Raw genomic sequence first — 25,644 nt, 5'->3', positions numbered from 1 at the left:
GAGCGATCGCGCCACTGCCCGGGAGCGGTCCCGGCGGGGCAGCGCGGCCTCCAGCCCCACCGCCGCTGCTCCGGCCTGTAAGCTCCTTACGTAATGGCCGGGGGGGACGCCGAGGTTCTGAGCGCGCAAACCAGAGCAGCTGAACGCGGCCTGCGGGGGCCGTCTGAAGCAGCGGGTAGATGGTGGTGGCGAAAAGGGTGGGCACCCCTTTGGGGGGGGGGGGGTTAGAGGTCTAGCGCAGGTTTCAGGGTGGCCCTGATGCCAGGCTGGGGGTCGGAGCAGCACCCCTACCCTGAGGCCTCCCGCCGGCACCACACAGCCAGCCGTGCTTCCCTCACCGCGCTCCCCCCGCCCTTCGCACCCCTCAGCTGGGCTGCGCCACGCAGGACCAAGGCCGTGGGGCCGGCCCAGCATAAGAATAACCCCGAGAAGAGGCATTATTTTTAACCTGGTCAGCTCCCTAGGCACCTACACGAGCAGCGGCCCTGACGCAACGGCGGCGGCTGCCCGCGGGCGGGCAAGCAGGGCGGCCGGCGAGGCAGGGTCCGCCGAACGGCTGCGGCGGCTCCCGCCAGTCCCCTGCGCCCGCCGCCTCGCACAGGGGCCCCGCGGCGGGGAAACCGCTCTCCCCTCAACACGGGATTTACGACCGGCGTGCGCTGCGCAGCCCCGAGGGCCGGCGACCCCTTCGCGGGGACCGCTACCCTTGCCCGCCCCGCGGGGCGCCCAGCCCTCGCGAACGCTGCAGACCCCAACGCGGGCGAGCTGCCACGGCCGAGCGGCCCTGACCCCACCGCCACCTCCCCCCTCCTCACAGGAACCCGCAGGCGCGCTGACCGCTCCTCCCTTCCCGCTGACACTGCGCTGAGGGAATCCCACCACCCGGCGGGGCAGCCCGCCAAAGGAAGGGAAGGGAAGAGGAGGGGAGGGGGGCCGGGGCCGGGGCGGGGCCGGCGGCAGGAGGCCGAGCTCGCCGCTATAAAAGCGGAGGCGGCGGCGGCACCTCCGTTCGTCGTGCCCGCTTCCGTGCGCCAGCCGTGTCCGCCTCAGCCCTCCCTTGCCGCTAACATGGCGCTCTCCAGCGACCCGCATTTCAAGAAGCTGGTGGAGTGGCACAAGGCCAACTCCCCCAAGCTCGTCCTGCGGCAGCTGTTCGAAGCCGACAAGGATCGCTTCCAGAAGTTCAGGTGAGGCTGGGCGGCCCCCGCCCGCCCTCCCCCGCGGCTGAGCGGGGCAGTCAGCCGCCCCTGCCCTCTCCAGCGACCGCCGCGGTCGGCCGGGCCCCCGGGCTGCCGGCACGCCGGGCGCTTCCGCGTGCGAGGCCTGGGGCTGCGCAGGGCCGGCTCCCTTCCTCCCTCCTTCCTTCCCTCCCTCCCTCAGGTGGGCGCTGCCGGAGAGCCGGGGCCTCGCCGCGGGCGGGAGGGATGCGCCCTCCCGGCTGAGTCCTGGCGGGGGCCGCGTTTCCCGCGGGGGCGGGCAGAGCCCCGCGCCACTCCTCTCCCTGCTGCCCCTACGGCTCCGGGAAGGGAGCGGGGCCCGGCCCGGGGGGGGGGGGGGGGCGAGGAGGTGGCGGCACCGCGCACACACGCGGCTGCTCTGCTTGCCGCCGCTCCCGCCGGCGTGCGGGGGAGGGGGTGGGCCGCGGGAGGGCGGCCGAAGCCTCGGAGGCCGATGGCAGGCCGGGCACACGCGCCCCGGGCCTGCAGCGCCCTGCCGGGAGCGCGGCGTGGGCGGGCGGGAGCCCCGCCGCGCCGCGGGGGGCAGGTGCCGGTCTGGGGGGGGCGCTCCGCGGCAGCCCCCGCGGAGGGCGGCCGTGCGTGCTTGTCCTTGACTCATCCTTGCAGCAGGGTACGTGCCGGGAAGCACAGCGCCGGGCTGCGGCTCGCACAGCGGCATTGTGGGTCCGTCTTCTCTCAGTCTCTCGCACCCGGGTGCTTAGTCATGATAAGCTCCGCGATAAGATCACGAGGAGCCATCCTTCCGTATGCCCCTACCTGACGGTAGTACGGCGGTGCCTACCCCTGCCCTGCGGTGGGGGAGGGAGGGGCGTTTAGCCCTCCCTTGCCTCATGCTAGCCACATTACAGAAAGAGCATTGCAACGTATTTTTTGCTAGAGGAGGAAGTAAGAAGCACAAGCGGTGTGATAACGTTCAGCGGTTTCATCCTCTAAAGTGGGACTGATGTTTTTTGTACACTGGAGACTGTGCTTATAAGTCGTGTGTGTGGTTACATTGTTGGACTACACCAGCAATCTGAAAAGTCTAATACTATGTAGAGGCATCCCTGACTTGAGTTTTTAAGTGAGCCTGGGTAATGGAGATATGGTGAGCTTCTGTTCTGAGTGTTGAGATAAGACTTGTTGCATGTATCAAGCTTTTCATTAGCATCCTGGGTAAAGTGACTTTTCTTTCCTTTTGAGCTCATTAGATAATTCTTAAATTGTAATTAATATTGCATATGAAGTCCTGCATATCAGTATACAAGAGTTAAAGTGTCATTTGCGGTGCTGGAAAAAGTATGTTAAATTTTTGGAGTGTTGACTTCATCTGGCTCTTCTAACAGGACTTTTTATGTTGTTAAAGAACTTCATTAATATTATCCTATATCAATCTACTAGGTCCTCTCTAATAGAGCTAGTTCTGGTTGCAAGTTTTCCTTATGTCCAGTATATCCCCAGAGACTAAATTTGGTAATGTCCTTGGAACAAAGGAAAGCTGAAGCAAACCAGCTAAATAGATCAAAAGGTATAATCTAGAGGTTTCTTATAAGGTTTGTTCCTGAATGGCTTAAGCAAGTTTTCTTATTGGGGATAGCACTGCATCTTAATCACATTGGCTATCACTTTAGCATTATCCAAGCTATTTTACCCATAAAATATACTCTCTCAGTCTCAAAGTCTCTATTTAATTGCTGTTGTGAATGTGTAATATACTTAGACTTTTTTGAGTGTTAGACTGTCACTGTGTACAGTTAACCAAGGAGAAGATATTTGAGAACTGTTGTTTCAGGCACACATACTCATTTCTAGCATGTCTTCTCCATGCTGAAAGTAGTCAGTGTGTCTCCTAGAATGTGTTTATCAGATTTTTTGTGAAATATTCTTTACCAAGGTTATATGTTTCAAATGGCTGCCCAACTTGATGTCCTTTTGTGCTGCCCATAAGCATAGGAAATAGTTGAAGTGTTTCAAGTTTACTTGATCTGTCTTAATCCTTTCTTTTCATTATTTCAGTCCTGTTTCCTCATAAACACATTCTAGACTACCGGAACTTTTTCATAGCAAAATACAATTGCAGAACTGACAGCCTGAGTTTGACAGATCTGCTTGTATACTTCTCATTTATTGCCACTTTGAGCCACATCAGCAGGATGATGGTAGTTAAAATCTGCTGAAAGCCTAAGCGGTCTGGAGGTTTGGCCACAAGGTCCTCTCTGTCGTTTGCACCTTTCTTCTTGTGTGACATTAATCTTTATGAATGCATTTCACTTGGTTCTGCTAGGTATTATCATTAAATCAATGACTCTCTTTCCCTTCTGAAAGGGAGATAAACTTGTACCCATGTAAGCGTGCTTCTTGATACTGATTCTGGAGAAATTTCAGACTGGTGTGAATAATTTTTAATCTGAATATTTTATTACTGAGCATAAGTATCTATTTACTGTTATTGTAAGAACCTTACATTTGCTGATTGTGTCCTTCAGAATATATAGATAGAAGATCGTTTCTTCCTTTTGTCCTTTTTTCTTCCTTAAAATTTGTATATCCTGTTTTCCTGATTGGGAGTGTAGTCAAACCTGTATGGTACATCTTTGGCTTGCTTTGCCACCCAAATGTAAGGTCTGGTAGGAACAGTGGGTCTTAATGGTGTGGGTTCACTAAAAAACCTCTACTAGTGTTGAAGGAGTTAGAACTGATATGATGCAGCCATCAAAACTCAGCAGATAATAGATACCTGGATGCTGATTAAGGTACTCTTGATGCAAATAGCTAGTGCAGGATATAAAGCACTAGTATTACACTCCTGCTAGTTGGCTTGTCCATTATGAAGGATCAGAAAGAGCCTCCAATCTAAATGGAAAACATACCACCAGGGAATCTGTGTGTAATAATGCATTTAGGGGTTGCATACAGCTTTAGTTTGTGTTTAGAGGGGAGATAAAATAATTCTGACGTGCTGCAGGTGACCTTCTGATTAAGGGCTGCATCACTTAAATGTGGATGTGGCTTACGTGACAAGGCTCTTGTTCCACCTGGGTAGCACTACCATTAGCTGCTGCATTGCAGAATGGGTAGTGTAGCAGAATACAACTGAGCTGCAGGGTTTGGGGCTCCTGTTTAAATAAAGCATGGATCTCTTGGTGTAAGGGTTTAAGATGAGATTACATTGCATGCTCTGTATTCCACCTTGTGTGGGGGAAGTTAAATCTGGTAGCCATTGCTTTGTTTTTTGCATGAAATGTCTTGGGATGCCATCTTTCTGCGGTTTCTTCAAATGAGTAGTGATTCGAATCCAGCCAGAATTTCATGGGGTACTCTGTCTTCTATGTCTAGTGAGATTGACTTTTATTCATATAAGTAAAATAACGAATTGTAGAAGTAAGGCATATGTCAGGCAAACATAAAGAAAAGATTGTAAGGATTTCACATTCATGCAGTGGAACACTGGGGAAGACTATCTGTCTATATTAAACTGTAGATGAGAATTTTGACTTCTACTTCTCTAAAATGAAGAAGTGTTAGTATACTAATGGCCTTGCTGTATCATAAGTAAGATGCGTTCAGATCTGAGACCTGTCTGTAAATTGCATCAAATCTCAAGTAAAGACTTGCAGGATTTGTTCTTGGTTTTCGTCTGTACTGTAACAATAGAGAGCAAATTTGGTAGGTGAGAGGTAATAGTCCTTCCCTTAGCTAGCCATATTCCAGGTACCCTTGGGCAGGATGGTTAGGGTTTCAGGATTACTGTTTACAGCCCACTGAAGAGTGATTAACAGTATTGATACTGTTTTTCCTTACTTGCCTTGTGTTCTTGCCTGTAAAAGAAACACTCTTCTAAGATTGTGCTTGAAGACAGCTTTCTTATTTAGTGTCTCTTGTATTTTAAGAACAGAAAAAAGACATGTGTTTTTCCTCAAGTTGATGAAACCATGTAAATGTATAGGCCTTGCTGATTATTACTGTTATTGCAAGTTCACCTCCATTCTTCCTTTGCAGAATCTTGCCTGCTCTGTCATATTATATCTGTTTGGAATAGGAATTATGCTATGGTTTGTCCCTGTGAAGTCTCTGGCATATGTGGTCACTAAAATAACAGTGCATGTTTCTGGGCTCAAGTATTGGGAAAGAAAAAAGCAGGGGAGATAATGAACAGTGTGGAAACATTGAGAATTTAAAGGCATGCAATTTCCTGTGGCTTGCGCATGTGGAGCAAAAGTGAGAGTAAGATATAAAAGGCCTTCTGTGCTTTTATAGAAGGCCTACTGAATTACTTACAGAACTTTGATTCTTCAGTTTAGAGTAAATGTGTATATTTGGCTGTAAATTAGTGCTAAGAAGAAATGGCTAGAAAACTGTTCTGTAAAGGACTGGAGGGACTGTAGAACTTGCATAGATACAAGGCTAGTATAAAGCAACAGGCTCACTTGATTTCTATTGGACTACAATTTCTGTGTTTCATCTCAGATGTAAACCTAGAAGTGCTTGTATTTTGAAGTGTTAGGCTATAGATGTCAGATGATGATTAGTTAAATAATTTGGAGACTTCCAGTGAGTCAGTGAGACTACACCATGCACAGATGGGGTTTAATTCTGCCTAGTAGTTGACAGAATGTTTCTGTACATTAAGTTGCATAGATTTTTAAATCAGGCTTGTTCAAGTCTCCACATAAAAGAATGACTATGTTTATGGAAAGGACCTGTACAAAGACAGTTTAATTTTGTAGCAGCAAAAGAACGTGGTAAACTTTTTACCTATGATATATTAGGAAAAAGCTAATTATTGCTAGGGAATGCTAGTGGCTCAGTGAAAACAAAATGTGATCGTCCAACTGTGCATTAAATATACTTCATTGTATTTGGAGTTTCACAAGCAGAAAGTGGATACTATACTTCAGCTTGTTGAAAACCATGGTCTTTAATCAAAAAAAACACACTAGTCATTTTATGAACTTGTGGGGCAAATCCCTTCCTCAGGTCATCTTTACTAACTTAGTATAATTAGGATTCCATTTATTTTGTAATCTATAGAGGTGTTACTGTATTGCTTGAAACAGTCACTCTTCAGGAATATGCAGTTAAACAACCTGTTTTGACAGCTTGACTCTGAATACTGACCATGGGGATATCTTACTGGATTATTCGAAGAACCTTGTTACAGAAGAAGTGATGAAAATGCTGATGGAACTGGTAACTCTTTAAAATGTTGAATTAATAAAACAAATAGTTTTTTTGAGGTTAACTTTTACCTGCAACTGTTTATTCTAGCATTGCTTATATACATTTAGCTCCAAATTTGGGAGACCTTCAAAGTTAAAAGGCATCTGTTTACAAATCTTGGCACTGTTCAAAGTCTTGCATTGTCCTTTAGCTCCAAGGTACAAGGCCATTTTTCAATGCACTCACTGAAAAGATTTTTGTCTGTGTAACAGACCAGCTGGCATATGGCACTGTTATTGAGGTCTGCAGTAAAATAAGAGATTCATATAAAGTTGTAAGAGAACACCATGTCTTCTGTACCTGCAATAGAAACAATGCTTCATGTCAAGCAGTCTTAGTTTTGAGATTCAGTTGCAGTTGGATGTATTTTAAGGAAGAAGTTGTGTCCATATTTACAATCCTTCCTTAACTATTGGTTCAGCCGAAGGCTTGGACCAGATAGGACACAAGATTTTTTTTAAAAGGGAAGAACTAGCAAAAATAGCCATAGCAAATATTACTTTTGCTACTCTTCAGTTTAAAAAAAATTCTAAGCTGTTACAAAGAATCATTAATGAATCCTGTAGCAGTATGACAAGATGAAACTGAGTAATTAAGATGGATTCATTGCATCTTGGTCATTCAGCGTATGTTACTGTGTAACTGCTTAAGGAAATAAACAGCCTGTATAAAAAATACTTGCTTTAAAATAAGAGAATCAGTTTTTAAGCTAGCATCTAGTGGGTCTTTTAATATAATTTTTGTTTCACTGTCTTGTGTGGTAAAAGTTCACACTCTTTAACGTAGCTGGACCTTTGTAGTGCATGTTGACTTCCTACTATTTTTAAGAGGAATCTATTTTTACATTTCTCAGGCAAAGTCAAGAGGTGTGGAAAGTGCCAGAGAGCGCATGTTCAGTGGAGAGAAGATCAACTTCACTGAGGTAAGGCTATTTCTGTCCATGGTTCTTCACCCTCAGTTCTGCCTATATATTATGGATGTTTGTGCATCTGTGGAAGAGGTCTTGAAAAAACTTAGTCTGATTGCTACTCTGAAATGCTGAGTGGTTGTAATGTCTGCTGCACTACTGAACATGAGAAACTTTTACAGCTCTGACAGACCAAAGAAAATGTGTGTGAATAAAGCTATTCAATCCTCCCTTCAATATACATCTTAATTTTTTTAGAGATTTTGGTGGTATATTTTTTTCTTGTCATTTCTTCCCTCTTTTGTAGAGAGGAAGCTGAGTTAGATTTTGAAAAAGGCATTGAGCAGAGTATTGCATTCCAGGTATCCCTTACATGCTGTTGTCTAATGACAGTGTTCATAAAACTTAGTAAACTGCCTGCAAAGTTGCAGTGAGGATTGTGTAATACTTTCCACTTTGCCTTATTGATGCTGCTTATCTTTAGGTACATTTAACAGTAGAGACTATAAACAATTGTGGAAAATTAGCCACCTATTTCAGTAAGATAAGTAACTTCCTCTTTTGGTAGATCTGAAGGTTGTAATTATGGTTAAATCTTCACTAAAACATACAGGAAATCAACTGTACCTTTTCTGAAATTAAGAATAGGACAAAAACTGGAAACTCAACAGTATAGTGTGATTTATTAAAAGTTATTTAGTATGTCTGAGGTAAATTCACAGAAATCAGGTTTTCCTTTGACTTGATTATTGACTGATTTAGCTGTTGCACAAGCTGTTTGCTTAAAATAACTCAGCAGTTGGACATTGTATTGTTTGTGAATGCTACATGTTTGTAAAAATGCACAGACAGAAACAGATGAAGCTTCACTGGAGAAATGGTTCCTCTTCATTCTGTATTAATGCCTTCAATTCACAGATGTAAGTCTAGCTAGTGAAAAAAGGAAGTGGGAAAACAGGGTGATAAGTCAAATCTACCTGGAGGATTGTTTTCTCAGATATTGCCTCTCACTAGCCTCATGTAACACAAATTACTACAGGGCTAGCACATCTCTGACCATATATTATGGAGCTACTCTTCATTGTCTACATGAGAGCAAATATAGCAGCTGAAGCCTTCTCAGAAGGAGGCAATTTTCACAGAAAACACTTGAACACAATATTAAAGTGTGATGTGTTTGGCTTCTGCTGCTAGCTCCCTATCCTGCTACTGTCTTGATACGGCAACTTTATGTAACAATTACTTGCATGATGAGTCTAGGAACATTTTTTGTTATCAGGCTGTTTCTTGTTTACAGTCAGAAGTTGACTTGGAATTAGATTTGGTTTGTTTAATTTTTTCTGTTTGTAATGAATATCAAATCAAGTTGGTTTGGCTCTGGAATATGAGCATGTGGACAATATGAAATTGTCATGAGACTTTAAAAACAGGATGCTGTCAAACAGCATGACTGGATAAACCTAAAGCAATAAGACAGAAGGGAACTGCTTAATGGCAAGAACTGACTTGTCCACTACTCTTGCTCTGATTTAGAACATTTTAAGCTATTTGTCTTAAGTATTTAAGACTTGTCTGTATTTGGTGCTGCAGGCATTGGCTGTGTGGTGTGTGCTTATGTGGAAATTCTTTATAGTGCACCCAAGTGTGTCATTGCCAGGTGTTTGTCCCAGATGAGTTAAAACTTGCAGCTTGATATGGCATGAAGACAGTGCATTGCAAGGAAACTCATATCTGACCACTCATGGTGACAGTCTTCATAGCCCACCTGATATTTAGGAAATAGTTCTGTTTAACAGTAGACATCAGGTCAAATATGACTGTTGCTCTTGATCAAGACAAAGCTTCCTTCAAGCCTGATAGTAAGTAGTATTTACCAAATAATACCATTCTGTTGCTGAGTGTTGCAAAAAAATTGCCTCTGTTCACACCAACTTTAAGTGGGTACACTTTGATAATTAGCAACTGAAAGAGCTTTTTCGTATTCCAAGTCAGTAACCACAAACTCAATGATATTTGAATTAGCATTTGGTATTTAAATCATAAGTTGGCAGCTCATATTGTCTGTGTTGTCTTTGTCTCACAATGCCTCTCATTGTAGTGAGGAACAATGAGGTAGAGCAGACTAATTTTTTAATTTGTTCATTAGTATTGACTAACTCCTTCATTCTAGCTTTTAAAGCTGTTAAGCTCCTGAACAGACAAATCACAGGCCAGATTTCAGTGCTTTGACTTGTGTATAACTGGAGAATTAATATAATATGGTGCATGCTAACAGATTTTTTTCCTCATAACACAACTACCACCTACATATCTGGTGTGCAACTATTCAGGGAACATTTAGCTGTGGGCGGTGGATAGAATAATGTGGCTATTGTATTCCTTTTTTGTCAAATGTTTAAATATGTATTTCTCTTCCTATATGAAATGGACTACTCAGGATAATTGAGAAAATCCCAGAAAATAACTTAGGCTGCTTGTTATAATTGACTTTCAGTATCGTCATTAATAGGAAACAACTTCATCCTTGTATACCTGAAGCATGCCAAAATAATGAAGATCACTGAGTACTTAATATTGCTGAACTCTGAACCTCAATCATTAAATGCTTTTTGAGGCATTTTGAGCTTTCTTTTCAAAGTAAACAAATAAGCTATTTGTATTGTATATTTATATTATATGCTTTTATAAGACCTTTGCACTGATTCTGTGAAGCGAGAGGGTGACTTAGATAGCTTGTGATGAGTATGTGTATATACACATACACATGCAAACTACTACTCTACTAATTCCAGTTAAGGTAAAGGATTTTTAAGCCCTGAAGATTGTGCTACCTTCTGGATGAGGCACCTGAGGCCCCTGGGTATAATTTGGAAATAGCTTCATCAATTTTTTTTCCCTTTTTGTTTCAGAACCGGGCTGTGCTTCATATTGCTCTGAGAAATCGTTCCAATGTGCCAATACTTGTAGATGGGAAGGATGTTGTTCCAGAAGTAAACAAAGTGTTGGACAAAATGAAACACTTCTGCCAGGTATGAAGTACCACCATAGCTTATTCTCATATATTTGTTCTATACCCAGCAAAGTTCTTACATGTGTGTTGTGAAGCGTTGATTGTAGGCTTGTTGACATGAATTATTGTGCCCTTGTTTGAGGTTTATAATAGTTCTGGCTCAAGCATGGAGTTGGAGCTGGTTTTAGTATGGTTCACTTTTCTCTCCTGTTCCCAGTTGAGTTTTTCTTTAATGGGCTCTCTAGAGTTTGCTCTTTTAGTAGTAATCTTTTAATGCATTTACTTCAGAAGTCTTGTAAATCATTAAGTACCATGCAAATACTGCCTTATTTCTTGCTAATTTTTCAACTACTTGACTCCAAGTAGAAACTGCCTCTTAAAATTTGTGTAAAATCAGGAGAGATGTAGAAGCTCCCAGCTCACTTGCAATTTGATTATGCTCTACTTAAATAGTTTCTTAAAAACCTTCTGGTTTTAGGTCGGATTCCCTTATGATTCTATTATGTTTGCAGCTTTAGCAGCATGAATGTTACTTGTTCCCTAGTTAAATACAGTAGTTAACCATTATCTTCAGATATCATTAATTGTTCTTTGATTCTGTGCATCTTTAAAATGTACGCATCTTTCAGATCAGTTGAGGAAATGCTCTGAAGAGTTTCACAGAGCACTCTAACGAAGTCAAATTTATGTGCAATAAAACTAATCAATAAAAGCTCACCAAGTAGTTTTAGTGCATTTTAAAGATGTCTGTGAGGAACTGGAACTGCTTGGTTGCTACTGTGAGTCTTATCCAGGTGGTAGCGGCCAGTATCACTGCCAACTTGTACATGTTAACCTATACAAAATGAGCCTGGATTATGTCCAGTTCCTAATGGATAAATGCCAAAACCACAATAACTGACACTAATTGGTCTGAGTTTGGTAGTTTCTTCACATAATGTAAGAATTGAATGGCCACAGAAATTCAATGGTCTGTTTCCCACTGTAGAGTGTTTAGCTGATTAAGATTTTGGTAGTGTAAAACAAGAGTTTTTACTGGTGCCACACTCTTTATTGCTAGATAGTTTCAATCATCAGAATCTGTGAATATCACTTTCCGTGCAGATGTATGTTCTGTGCAAAATAAAAATCATGTTAAACAGTTCCTTTGGAAAGATTAACAAAGATGCTTGTTTCAGTGGACTTAGGCAGATGGGATTTTATAACTATGGCAACATCATCTACAGGCTACAGAAATGGTATAGCCTAAAAATGGATTTTCCATTTGGAAAAGGAAAAAGCTTTAGCTTAAACATCTGTAGGGTAGCAGAGCAACTATCAGCATAACCAGCTGATTCATTGTAGAACAATTGCTTTAGAGTTGGGGAATGTATGTAGAAGTATGCAAGATACTAGAAAGATTCCTTTTGTGATTAGGACAGATTTAATGCATAGGTGTTTTGATATTACTTAATGACTAATTTTTTTGTTTGTCAGAACTCTCAGTAACTGTTCAAACAGCAAGAATAGAGCAGAAACCTGTACTACATGCTGTTAAGGTGAAGCCAAGAAATAAATTTTAATGCAGAACTTACATGCAGTAGGAAAGCTTTTTGAGTATTTGGTTTGTCAATAAATCTCCATGGCTTTATTCATATTTTAATGTCTTCTAGTTTAGTTAGCGAAGTTCTTTCTAATTAAAGACACATAAAGAACCCCTTCAGGTTCAAATATTTGTTACAAATAGTTTAATGCCCAAGGTTTTTTCACTTTTTAGCTTGATTTCTCTTGCCTTTGCCAAAACTTGTAAATGCTATAGCAGTCCACACAGAAGGAGAGTTTAATCTTGCAGTGTGTTTTTAAATATGCGCATTAGACTTCTAACACTTAATGAAGTGTCATCTTAGACATAACCCAAGTGTCTAGCTAAGAAGGTAGCTTTGAGTATAAGCTTTAAAGTCTAGAAGCTTGAAAGTTGTCCTTGGAGACTTTTTACAATGCCTGAAAACACAGCCTATTTCCAGTGTTAGAATCACTAACTTTAGCATAAGTATAAAATAGTCATTGCAACTCTTTTTTTTTTTTTTTTTATTGCCACAGAGAGTCCGTAGTGGTGAATGGAAAGGCTACACTGGAAAGGCAATCACTGATGTGGTCAATATTGGCATTGGTGGCTCTGACTTGGTAAGCTCCTGACTTCTGTGCATCTTCCACATCTTTTTGTGTGTGTACATGCTTTCAGTGAGGATAAAAACTAGTTGTTGCTTCTATCCAGGGCCCTCTGATGGTGACTGAAGCCCTGAAACCATATTCCAAGGGAGGCCCTCGTGTTTGGTTTGTATCCAACATTGATGGTACTCATATAGCCAAAACCCTGGCTGAGCTTAAACCAGACACTACACTCTTCATCATTGCATCAAAGGTATGTCTAATACTAGCACTGGGATGTGACTTTAACTGTAAAGGATTAAGTCAGAATAGAGATCTGTCCACAGGAAGGTCTAGATCAGAGACTTGTAGTGTGGACTACTTCTAAACAGGCCCATTGTGATTCATCCTAAACTTGCAGTACAAGCTTGTGTTGCTACTGAAATATTTGGGGATCCAGAATTCAAGTGCTGAAAGTGGCTTAACCTGAACAAGTAAGACACATGAGCAATTTTGTTGTCTAGGGTGTATTTCTTAGTCAATGCAAGTTTAAGCTTTATTCATGAAAGTTTATAGTAGTGTACTTCTCTGTGGGTGGAATGTGGGATCCTATGTAGTTATTCTTTGAAATTCAAGATCTTCTTGTCTCATTCCTTTTATTTAAGACTACTTTTGGTCCTCTATCTTAAGTACAGTGTTATTTGTTAAGTGTTCTGTTTTTTGCATTAACGTTTTGTGTTAATGAATTGCATGTAATTTGGGAATCTGTATTCTGGTTTAGGGTAGTAACAAAATATCTTCACCAAAATAATGTAGTGCTCAAGGACCTCAGCATTTATAAATACTAAGCTTCTTTACTTACGAAGAGGTAAGGATAGTCTGCTGGTAGTTTATAAGATGACACTTCTGAATACAGGCTTAATAGCTGCCTTTAAGTCTTGCCTTGGTAATAACTTATTTTGTAAATGTGATTGCTGGCTGCAGTCTTCCTTTGAGGAGTGCTTCTGTCTTAGCAGAGGAAACTGATGAAGACAAACTTCGTAGTTATGTAACTAACTTGGGTTGCCTTCATTTGTAAAGCACAGTAGAACCTTTTTGCTGTTGAAGACAATCTGCAACAAATGAACATGTGTGTAATGCTGGCTGTGCTCTACAGTGGCGCTCATTATCTTGGCAATACTGCAGTTGAGCAACAACTTATGGAATAATAAGGAAACTTCACAAAGTAATACTAATGGTCATTTTGAATAATTGAGTTCAAGGATCACGGTTCAAAGGCTTAGAAGACTGCCAGATTGAAAGAGTAACGCTTCAATTTCTGTTTGCCAGGCTGTAGTTAGATAATTGGATATATTTGGAAGAGGATGAATGGCATTTTTTTGCTTTCCATAACAGGCTTGTGTTTCATAATGAAATATTTCTGGAGATGGATGAGAGTAGCTTGAATCTAGTGTTCACCCTTAAAGCTAAATTTTGATGGTTGAGTAAATCAGAATGGTTGTAGATATTTGCAAGACTGCATGACTGAACTTCTGTGCACACTTCATGAAGCAGGAAAATGTTTTCCTCTAATCAGCAAAAAAAAAATTATGGCAAGAGTCTGAGCAGAAATGAGTGTTCCTTCATGAAAAAGTAGGAATTGAAGAATAAGAGGACAATCCAGCTAGGTTATCCTGTTTTGATGCTCAATTAGTTCCTTTTTAGTTGAAAGGTAAAACTTTGTATTTAGTTAAAGACTAAAGTAAAAAAGTTTAGTTTCAAGGGTTTGCATAACAGTTTGGGGGAGGGAAGGTAGGAAATGGGTAATAATTATTCCAATTCCAGATGTATGCTACTTTGAAAGTAGATAGGTAAATCTAGCCACACTAGTCTTTACTGGATTGATAATCTTGCTTTTTTGCTGAAATCTGTCAGCAGTTGTCTGTTATCAACATCTAGAATCACTCTGACTATCTGGAACATATGATGTTATAGCAGCCTGAACTTGTTTCAATTTTAAGTACAGTGTTTTTCATACTTCCTTGTTTTCCAATGTGCAGACTTTCACCACCCAAGAAACTATCACCAATGCAGAAACGGCCAAAGAGTGGTTCTTACATGCTGCTAATGATGTAAGTTTAATGTTTAGGTTATGTAACAGAATGCAACAGCTTTTCGTTGTGCAGTTTCTCCCTGGTCATTCAGTTGCTTTGGAGCAGAGCCAGTAGCTGCCCAAACAAGCTGTATAGCTCAGCAAATGCTGTACATGTATCATTTGATACGTACATACATCATTTCAGTGCTTCATGGTTAGTGACAGACTGTTAATGTCCAATCAAAGTGATAAAATCACTAGTTTTTCATTATAAATTATTGTCATGCATTGTTCCCCCAAATCCTGCCTGTTAAGTAATAGAGTGTAGCATTTGCCTTATAGCTGGCTAATAATTTTGTGGAACCACTGATATGGAAAACCAAGAATATGGTGTCTGTGGCATTACCTTCCAATTCTTGGCGAACCTTTAAAAACTAGGAATTAAGTTATGGTTGGAGTGATATACTGACATATCTATGGCAGATGGCTGTGCTATGAATAGAAACCTTGTATTTGGCTCATTCTCTCCTATTTCTAACCTTTAAAAGAAAAAAACAGATACTGCCTGCTCAGGTAATTAAATAGTCTTTAACCTGTTCCAGTAAGGGTAGCTGTATTGAGTTTGAAAGCTGGGCTTTGAAATTCCTCATTACAGTACTGTTGCAGACAACTCATCTTTGTTCACCAGAACACTTAATGAAAGACCAAAGTCTAAATCTGGAGCTTGAGACTTATCAGTAGTTCCAGTTGTCTCAATCTTTTGACCATAGTCAAAAGGGTATTGCAGGTACAACAACTTTTTATGCTCCAGAGTGTTGGTAGTGATGTTCCAAACTTATAACATACTGTTAAGGAAATAGTGTGCTGTTCTAAGTAGTGACTGCTTCCAAAGGGCTTCATGAGAATATTACCAGAATGTATCTTCAGACAGACATGCTGTGAAATCCCACACTGAATGTGAATAAGATGATTTCAAGTTGGTAATGCAAAAATAACTGATGATAGTCAACAGTATTTTGTTTAAATGTAAATGGTACAGATCAGCTTTATGACCAGAAATCAAAGTAATTAGCATTCTAGATCTAACAATCTGTTTATTTTTATTAAGCCTTCAGCTGTGGCCAAGCATTTTGTTGCCTTGTCTACCAATGGTGTAAGTATAACAAATTGATTCTATTTTTTCTATGTACTTTTAAGATGGCCTGATTTTAAAATCCAGTAAGGAAGCCTATTTTTTAAGACATTACTTGAATACTAATAGTTAGCCTTCCTCTTGAAAGGAAGCTTTTTTCCTACTGAAAATAACTGAAACTTCAAGAGTAATGAACTGTATGAAGATTGGACCTTCATTAGATTTGTGCTTTTTCTGCTAGAGCTTTAAATCTGAAATGAAGATCTCTTAGACTTGAAATGACTGTACTGTTATTAGTGTTACCAGTGATTGCTCAAGTGTGTGTGAATGCAGTTATGTAAACAAATACTACTCTCCTAGACTCCTTGAGTAAGTGCTGAAGTGATGCAGGTAGTTTGTGTGAATGATCTGTAGCATATGATGAGCATAATGTACCCTGATGTGGTGTTTCATGCAAAAGCATGAAGTAGAAAGACCAATAGCAATTAGAAAAAAACTGCAATAATTGTGAGGGTGTCAGGTACTGTGGTGTGAAGTTCCTTTCTTCCTTTCTGGTTCTGTTAAATGTAAATTGAATGTCAGTCCAACTCCTAACTATATTGCCACTTAGATTGATCAGAAAATGAGTATATGTAATTGATTTTTATTTGAGACTACTGAATAGTGATAGTGATCTCTGGAAATGAAGGTATGCTTTTTTCTGATGGATGCTATGTATCCTCTAAATCGAGGATGTAATTGAGGAATGGTGTATTTAATAGGTACCCAACTTGTGTTTTTTATTTGCTAGACACAAAGCTTTTTAACAATGTTGGTTTTACTTCTGCTGTTCTTACGTGCTTTTTTTTATTCTAGCCTAAAGTTAAAGACTTTGGAATTGACCCAGAGAACATGTTTGAGTTTTGGGATGTAAGTAAATGTCTAGCGTTATGTGATAGATGTTAACTTAGAATAATCTAACTGGCTTCAGAAAATGCTAACTGGATGTCAGGGAACTGCCAAAACACCTAGATTATAGTAGTTGTATTCTCTGTACTGAAACATCTGAAAACTCGTAAATAAAGGCAAACTGAGAACATGTCAGGCAAGCAAAAGTCTTCTTTTGACCATTCCATTAAAATCCTGCAGTCAAAGGTCTGAAGAGGAGCCTTCTATTTTCTTGGCTGTCTAATCAGCTGTTGGGTAACAGGAGATACAAGTCTTAGCTTATTCCTCTGTGTAAGTAGTTATTATAAGCTGTGACATTTGACTGTTGGGGTCTACTGTATGTAATCTAGGCCTGTAAAGGTCAAACATCAGAAATGGGAGCCTAATTTGATATTTTGTAGCAGATGCATATTTTAAGTATATTGCCCTTAGTCTTGGCCCTTACAATTAACCAGAAGTGGGTTGGCTTAGGTCTCATTGAATATGCGCCTGACAAACTAGATTTTAAAGCTGCTGTTTAGAAAGTATCTAGAGCATAACCTTTCCCTAGATAGTGTGATAATCTTGCTGAAGCAGGCTTTACCTATAGAGGAGTGATACTAGGAAAGCAGTTAATACGAGCTGCAAATTTAGTATTTGGAAGTGAACTGGTATCATCAAGGGATCTACTTCAACAGATATTATATAAATTGGACAAGTAGGATAACTTTTAAAGTCTCAAAAAATGCATACTTAAGGATTTGTTAGGGGGCTCCTGTAAAGTGCAGGTTGTTGACCATGCCATATAATGTGTAATGAATTATCACCAGAAAGAATTGATTTTGCTGAAAATAGTCTAAACACATGCTGCTATTTCCTAATAGTTTGAATAAGTTTAAATTTAAAATCCTTGCTCTTCTGTCTAAACCAATCTCTTGTTTTCAGTGGGTTGGTGGCCGCTACTCTCTGTGGTCTGCCATTGGTCTCTCCATTGCCCTGCACATTGGTAGGTATTCCTATGATGTAACAATGTCAAGAATTAGTCTGTTTGCTTCAGGAACATAACTATGGAATGTATTAGCAATACTGGATTTTGGATAAGATTTGGGGCAATATTATTTTACCCAACCTATTCTGGCTGGATGTTTGTGCTAAAAAACAATCTGCAATGCAATAGAAATGTTGAGATTTTAGTACTGTAAATGCAGTTTTGGAAATTACCCATACTTGGGTACAAATAGTCAAATTGCATCTCTTTAGTCACTTGCGTAGCCAAAAGTGCCTGTTTTATGTAAATCCATGTCAGTGTTGAAAATCAGAACTTGCAACTGACATTCCTAAACTATTTATAAGTAGGGTATTTAGTTTCTGTGTGTATATATGCCCTAAACATCAAAATCCTATGTCTGCAGTTCTGCATGCAAGCTTTGTTTAGTGTTGTTAACTATTTCCTTCTCCTATTACTTCCTTTTGTCCCCCAGTATTTGTTCTTCTATGTTATAGGGCCTGATGACACAGGAGTGCTGCTTCTGTCTGCAGTTGACTGTGGGGCAAACTAGACCCTTGAACTTGATCCCCACCTACTTGTATTGTAACAGAGTAGTATTGGCATTTCTGATGCAGATCTCAAATACAGATAGAGTCCACAGTTAATGTGGAAGAACTCTAAGAACTGCTGTTTCCTGGTGAGCAGGCTGTTCAGCAGCCTTGCATTTGTTCCCTCATTGCTTCTTTCAGATATTTAAAGTCTGAAACCATCATGTCATTTATTTTTCTAAACAAAAGCTAGAATTCCCTTAGACTGAGGTTAGAAGAAAAACATTAGTTTTGGTGGGTTTTGGAACAATATGAATAGGACTTGTCATGTGTAGAAAAACCTATGTGGACAGCAAAATAAACTTCAGTCAGGCTCTTTTTTGTCTGTGATAAACTGTTCATCTCTGCTGTCAGACAGATTTGGTGCTGACTGCTGACGTGCCAGCCTAACTACACTTCTTGCTCTTACCTCCATCTCCCAGAGCTGGCTTCTGACTGTCAGTAGAGCTGCTGCTTTGATTGCTAAACACTTCACCTCTGTTTTTCCATATAAGAATCAGGATTTCTGGCTTTGCAGGAAGGGATGGTGTTAAACTAGTCGGTGAGAATGAATGGTCATTTAAATACCCTAATGAGAGAGCAAAGAAAAGTCAGGTGAATTGTTAAGACAACAGGGGAAGGGGGGGAATCTTTTTCTTTGAGAAAACCTTATTACAGTTGCTTCTTCTCAGACCAACACAGAAATCCCTGCTGTGCTAGCCTTGTCCTGTTTTTTTGGATGTCTTTTGGATGTCTCTCCCATTGTGGCTGTGAAGTGACTAAGCGTTCAAACTTGCTGAAAACTATGTAGCCTTTAATACAGAGCCTGGTTTTAATGCCTGTGTTTTCCTTCTGGTTGCTCATTCTGCCTGAATGGGGATTTTAGGCAAAGGTTTTTGAAGTATGTTTCATGAAGCTGGACTTGCTCTGAAGTCCAGGCTTTAATCATAACTAAATATATCTGGCTTATGGGATGCAAACTTCAGAAGTCAAAGTGCAACTTTAAACTCAATTAGTAGTTGGGAGCCTTGCTGCATACATGGAATCTTAACTGTTTTATGATTGTCTTTACAAGAAAAATCAAGTTTGAGTGCTAATAGTAAATACAAACTGACTTTTTCCATTGTCAGGTTTTGACAACTTTGAGAGTCTGCTTGCAGGAGCCCACTGGATGGTGAGTGTGGGATGCTTATTTCAGATTTGCTCCTCTTAAGAGTTGTTAGATAAGGCAGGTTGGTTTCTAAAGTTCAGCTGCCCATGTCCTCTCTATTTTGAAAATAACTGTGCTTGGGAAGCTCTCCCTGGATTAAAACAACAATAAAAACAGTTTAAGAGTTGGGAAGGATGACAACTGCTTTAATAAAAGTGTTATTTTCTGTTGTGTCACATAGGATAATCACTTCCACACTGCACCACTGGATAAGAACATGCCTGTTCTGTTGGCTATGCTGGGGGTCTGGTATATAAACTGCTATGGATGTGAAACCCATGCCCTTTTACCCTATGACCAATACATGCACCGCTTTGCTGCATATTTCCAGCAGGTAAGGCTCAGACAGAGTAAAGGTTTCAGGAAGCAAATATATAGAATGCTTCTGTGCTGGTTCTAGAACCTGAATGCATGTTTCTAGGTTAAAATTGTGATCACTTAAATTCATGTAATCAAGGGCCTAGAGACTGGTGCCAAGATTGATACCAGCTTATTTGCTCAGTTAATTTAGAGATTTTTTTTCTCAGACTGCTATTATCTTGATGTCCATAAAGTAAGCAGCTATATCCCTGATACTTAGGAAATTTCTATAAATGAGCAGCATTCATTATAGTTGAAGTATGTATGGAAACTTCTACAGATACTGTGTGGTTCTGCAAGAAAGGTGATACTGCCTTCCCTTCTTTCAGGGTGATATGGAATCTAATGGCAAATACATTACCAAGAAAGGCTCTCGTGTGGACTACAGTACTGGCCCTATTGTGTGGGGAGAGCCTGGCACCAATGGGCAGCATGCTTTTTACCAGCTTATTCATCAAGGTAAACTATTCAATACCTTGTTTTGGAATTAAATTTTGAATAGCTACAAAGCTGTAAGAGACTGCAAAATTGACACTGGTTTAGAGGTAGGACTCTTATGTAGCCTAGCATCACACTGCTGTGGTACTCTTAATTAGTGGCTTTTGAAGGCTACAAGATGCAGGTTTTAACTCTACAGTAAGGAAGGTCAGCTAAAGCTGAAACTACTGAGCTGTATTGTCACTTCCCCCTGCTGTTGTTTAAAAAAAAGGGTTTTTTTTAAAAGCTTTTTAAAATGGCTGAGTCTTCCAGTAACTCTGAAAATGGGGTGAGAATTGAAGATTTTCTAAGACTTTCCTGTTGCAGGGTTACTAATGTGGCTTTTCTTACAGGAACTCGCATGATTCCCTGTGACTTTCTGATCCCAGTCCAGACCCAGCATCCAGTCAGAAATGGCTTGCATCACAAGGTAATAAGTTCTCTGTCAGGGCACCCATCTTTTCTTGTGGCTTAAGGTGTTGAAGCTTATTCAGTATTGCAGTATGTGAGATTTCCATATGTCCCTTTGAAACTATACACATAGGCTCTGTGAACAGTCACAATAGGTTTGAAAATATCTAAATCATAATTACATATTATATGTAATACAGCAGTATTTTTGTTCTTGAAGAAACTGCAGCCACAGTTCTTGAGACAGATCAACGATGTGCTCTGTTGGCCTACTGAGGCTGGAAAGAACTGAGCAACTAAGTATTTGGAGAGAAAACTCCTTGTAGGAATTGTAAGGAGTGTAATTCTTGCAGAGTAGGAAGAAGCAGGTTCTCAGAGCTGATGAAAACTTCCTCAGAGATGCTGTTGCAAGCCTTAAACTCTAGGACAAAATTTAGTGAGTATACTAGCATGGCTAGGGTGATAGCCTTCTATACATAGAAGGTTTTTTAACCACTCCAACTTTTCTTTTACTATATCATCCAACTAAGGATTTTCAGTGAACAGTGTCTAACCATTTTTTAAGTTCCATAGGTGAAAACATGTACAGGTCTACTGCTTACTGCATACTTCAGAAAAAGGATGTTTCCTCACTGCATTTCAGTCTTGTAGTGATTTCAGATTGCAAGTGCTATTTGAATTGTGTCATAGTAATTTTTTAAGTAACACCAAGTACAGGTGAAAGTTTTAGAACATGACTTTGCAAAAGGGGAGAAAAGGTTTCATTTGACTGCAGGTATAGTAAGAGTTCATCTTCAGTGTAATGGGTAGGACAAAACCACACATGAATTTGCAAGCTAACATTAGGCAGGGAATAAGAAACTAAAAACTTCTACTGTATTGGTAGGGACTGGTATATAGGCTTGCTGTCAGTTTCAGCAGGGGCAGGATTCTGCAAAACAGTCCTGGTTGTCTTTGGATAAATGCACTATTAAAATAGTAATCAAGTCTCTTGGCACTCTGAGATAAAAAGCATTATCAGGCATTATGCAGCTAAAACTACTGCACATCTTATTGCTGTAGTGTTAAAAACAAGAGTTCTAACTCTAGGCTAGGTCTCGGTCTAGATTAAGGCACTACTTATCACTATTCCAGCTAAAGGAGACAGTAGTTTGAGTTGATGTTTTTATTTCTACCTACTAGATCCTTTTGGCCAACTTCCTTGCTCAGACTGAGGCCTTGATGAAAGGAAAGACTGCTGATGAAGCCCGTAAGGAACTTCAAGCGGCAGGACTGAGTGGGGATGCTCTGGAGAAGCTCCTTCCCCATAAGGTAAGGGGGCTTTGGCACTTGTCAGCTTTCCTCTAGCTGCTGTGGTGGTGAGGGCATTGTGTTGGCCTGCTGCTCCATGGAGTTTGCTAATGGGGCAGTGCCCTCCGGTGGCTGTCAAGTGCTATTGTCTTGACAGATGTGAAGGTTGTGCTACAGGTTCTATTTTGTCAGGTCTCATGGAGCAGTCTGTGAACGGCACTCTTGCTAAAGCATGCTGATCTGGAAGCCTTTTGAGGCATTTCAGAAAAGATGAGCTATCTCATCACTGCCCCTGGGATACTGACTTGGATTTTTTCTTCCTGTAGCCGATAGTCAGTAATGGTGCTTGGAGGTAACATTTTGCCATTGTATTTGTAATAAAACATAACAATTATACAATTCTATGGTTGAAGTTGTTAGCCTTTAAAGCTTTCAGGATTTTGTATTTGCTGCTAATTCAAGTAGTCCAGTGTGAGCTATAAGGAAAATATAAACTGCAAGTTTCTGATGTAAGTTTTACAACATATTAGATGATAGTGTAACTCTTGTTTTGAAAGGTCTTTGAGGGAAATCGACCAACCAATTCCATCATGTTTACAAAACTCAACCCATTCACTCTGGGAGCCATCATTGGTAAGTAAATAGTTCTCTGTGAATGCTTATTAAGACTTTCTGATTAAGTTTGTTGATAAATCTTTTTTCTGCTTATAGCCATGTATGAGCACAAGATCTTTGTTCAAGGAATTGTCTGGGATATTAACAGTTATGACCAGTGGGGGTAAGTGTCCTTGATCTGTTTCTTGTATACTTACTGACTGTGGTATTCCTTGATCTGTCATGATGTAGAGAAAAGACAGTGAAAAAATTGTTATACGTGGAGCAAATTATTATAGGATAGATCCAAATGAAAACAGACTTTCTGGGGATAAGTCACCACGTATCCTTGTTCAGCCATGCATAATGAGTTTGTAGATATAACTTTAGCTAAGGACCTTTTAGTTTGATTTAAAAAAAAAACTGTGAATGCAGAAAAGAGGCAGTAATAGTAAGTAAAATAGTGAAGCAGGCTGAACACTTGCTCTGAGAATTAGGAGGGGTAAATTTCCCTTATAGAAGGGAAAAGAGGATTATTTTACCTCTAGAAACATTTAGTAGGCAGTTTGAATGGCATATGTGAAGCAAAAGACTGACCACCTCTTAATTTTCCTGGAGATACAAGAACGTTCTTGGCAGATGTCTTCATATGTAGGAGCCCTAGATCTAATGCAGGCTGCATCTGTGACCAAGGTTCATTGTAGAGTTCCATGTGGAGAAAAGCAGCTTTACAAGGAGTTTGTAATTTTTAGAAAGGGAATACTTAATCAGGAGGTAATCAAGATTCTTTTTAATCTGTAGTAATATTAACTGTACCACATACTGTATGAAGCCTTATGCAGGAGAAAGAGTGGTGAATAAGAGATTTTTTTTTTTTCAGGTGAAACCTGCCTATACTGTGAGGGGCTATTTTGAAGAGCAAGTTTGCTCTGCGGGCCTAGAATAGCAGTTTACACTAAGCTCTCCTTAAAGGCTGAAGGATAGGTCTTTGTATGTGTTTTCTTAGAGCTATGCTACCACAGCAAGTTCTTTAACTAAAATATTGTAGTAGAAACTCAAAATGGAAGAATGTTTAATAAAAGCTGATACCTGCTATAAACTCTGAAATCAGGAGCGGGCTAGGAGTAAGTACAGCTTTTACTGCAACACATCAAAATCTAGAATGACATCTAAACCTAACTACGGAATGTGGGGATGCTGTAGAACCAGCCTGGTTTCTTGCAGCTGTTGGAATATCCCAAGTTCTTACCCTGTGTGGCTGTAACTCCTGGATAGCATGCTGTAGTGTTGGGGAAGGCTTCCAGGCCTGCAACTCAGCTGTTGTTTACTGTCTTGGTGCTACAAATCAGTCGTCTGAGTGATGACATGTTCAACAGTGAACAGTAGCAAGTTGAATGTATTCTGCATTGAGGCAGGCTGCATAACACAAATGAGTACTGAAGGGGAAAAGACTCTGCATAACTTTTAAAACAAAACTTACTTTATTTAGACATCCTGTAATTTGAGAGCTGTCTATTCAGCTAAGCAGCTATGCGAATTCCAGTTGTTCATGAATGGCACTGAGTTGAATAATATTAACTTTGTCAGTAATTTGTGAAGAGAAAAACATTCATCATAATGTTCACTGTCAAGTTACTTTTTACTGGCACCTATTTTTGATGTCAATGGCTTATAGTAATTACTCTAAGTTGTTAGCACTAATGTTGTTTTTCTTTTTTTCTTCTCCTGCTTTTATAAATGCAGAGTTGAACTTGGAAAGCAACTTGCCAAGAAAATTGAGCCTGAACTGGAGTCAGATGCTCCAGTGACATCTCATGATAGCTCAACAAATGGGCTCATCAGTTTCATCAAAAAACACAGAGCCTGAAATGAAAGATTTGGAGGACATCGACAATCTAACCACCGAATACCCAAATCTGTTGTAGTTGTGCTTTTTTAGCCAATTCTAACAAAAATAGCACTTTACAGATGTAGCTTCTTCACTTGTTGCAGTTAATCTTGTTGCGTCAAGTGTTAAAAATGAAAACTAGTTTTGTGAAACCCAAGTTTGTATAGTTGCTTTCTATTTTTGTGGCTGTTAAACTGTAAAGTGCAGCTGGTATGTTCCTCAGTTCTTATCCCTCAACTTCCTTAAAGATGATCACATACTGATATTAGAAAATAAAAGGTATGATGGATGAGTAAAACTTCTTCACTCTGTATCTTTGAAGTGCAGGCCTAGTTACATTTGCCTCACTGACTGTAAGGTCCTCTGAAGCCAAGTAAACTAATTTCTGTCTTTTTGGACTGGTTCTGCTGTAAGCTGGAAACTAGAATGTGTTAAAAAAAATCAAATCTATAGCTGTAGATTGTTCAGATTGCATAATTTGATGCATTTGGGCAAGATACAGATACTTTTTTTTTTCCAGTGATAATGTGAAAAGGAAAGCTTACTAATGTTTGGTAAAAGATCTTCTGATTTTTTTTCTATAAGCTGTGGAAGCCCTCTGTGGACAGCTATCTGAAAAGGAAGAAAGTTCCTGGAGTGACAGTGGTATCTTAGTTTTTTCCAAACAGTTTTCAAGAGTTTGTGAAGCAAAAGCTTGGGATCACTTGAACAAATGTGTTTTTGGTATCCTCCAATGGCAGTTTCTCTCACTCTTCTTAAATCAGCATCACTTCCACAACAAAGAATAGAGAACAACTTAACTATTTGTAAACAAGTTGCTTATATCCTCTTTCATTCTCTACCTCTGTTAACCCCTCTCTGATAGCAAACTGGCATGCTGTGGCTATTGTTCTGTAACACCTTTAATAAAGGTAAGACACAAGCATTGAACAGAAAAATAAGATGTTAACTGTGCTTCTCATACCCTTGACTTGTGACGAATGTTACTGTGGCTACACAGGCTGAGCTTATAACCCTTAATGCATGTCTCTGCACAGATTCATTGGCAGGATCAAAGACTTGGTCTCACTGTGGCATGCTAACAAAGCCATAGTGCTTGACAATCTGGCTGCATGGATCTGAGTTGTTAAACTCGGACTAAGTGTATATGTAGTGCTTAAATGCTTTGGTTTCAATCAGCTTTATAAAGCAATTTCTCCATGTAAAACATGGTCACAAAAAAAGAACCCACTAGGGGGAGGCATCA

At 40.3% G+C, this 25,644-nt stretch overlaps 1 protein-coding gene across 1 annotated transcript; it reads left to right on the top strand.

Annotated features, from left to right (window-relative positions):
• Nucleotides 1–947: 947 nt before the first annotated feature.
• Nucleotides 948–25,339, top strand: GPI (glucose-6-phosphate isomerase). Its single transcript, XM_075040037.1, has 18 exons — nucleotides 948–1,187; nucleotides 6,317–6,407; nucleotides 7,291–7,359; nucleotides 10,254–10,373; nucleotides 12,434–12,517; nucleotides 12,609–12,755; nucleotides 14,521–14,592; nucleotides 15,664–15,708; nucleotides 16,543–16,596; nucleotides 17,539–17,599; nucleotides 19,299–19,342; nucleotides 19,560–19,712; nucleotides 20,068–20,197; nucleotides 20,569–20,645; nucleotides 21,809–21,937; nucleotides 22,474–22,549; nucleotides 22,628–22,694; nucleotides 24,254–25,339. Exons 1-18 carry the CDS (start codon nucleotides 1,069–1,071, stop codon nucleotides 24,375–24,377), a joined length of 1,662 nt encoding a protein of 553 aa, XP_074896138.1. The 5' UTR covers nucleotides 948–1,068; the 3' UTR covers nucleotides 24,378–25,339.
• Nucleotides 25,340–25,644: the final 305 nt, after the last annotated feature.

The sequence above is a fragment of the Buteo buteo genome, chromosome 11 (assembly GCF_964188355.1).
Source record: "Buteo buteo chromosome 11, bButBut1.hap1.1, whole genome shotgun sequence".
NCBI lineage: Eukaryota > Metazoa > Chordata > Aves > Accipitriformes > Accipitridae > Buteo > Buteo buteo.
Note: the sequence above shows the minus strand (reverse complement) of the source record. Positions and strands in the feature narration are given on the sequence as shown.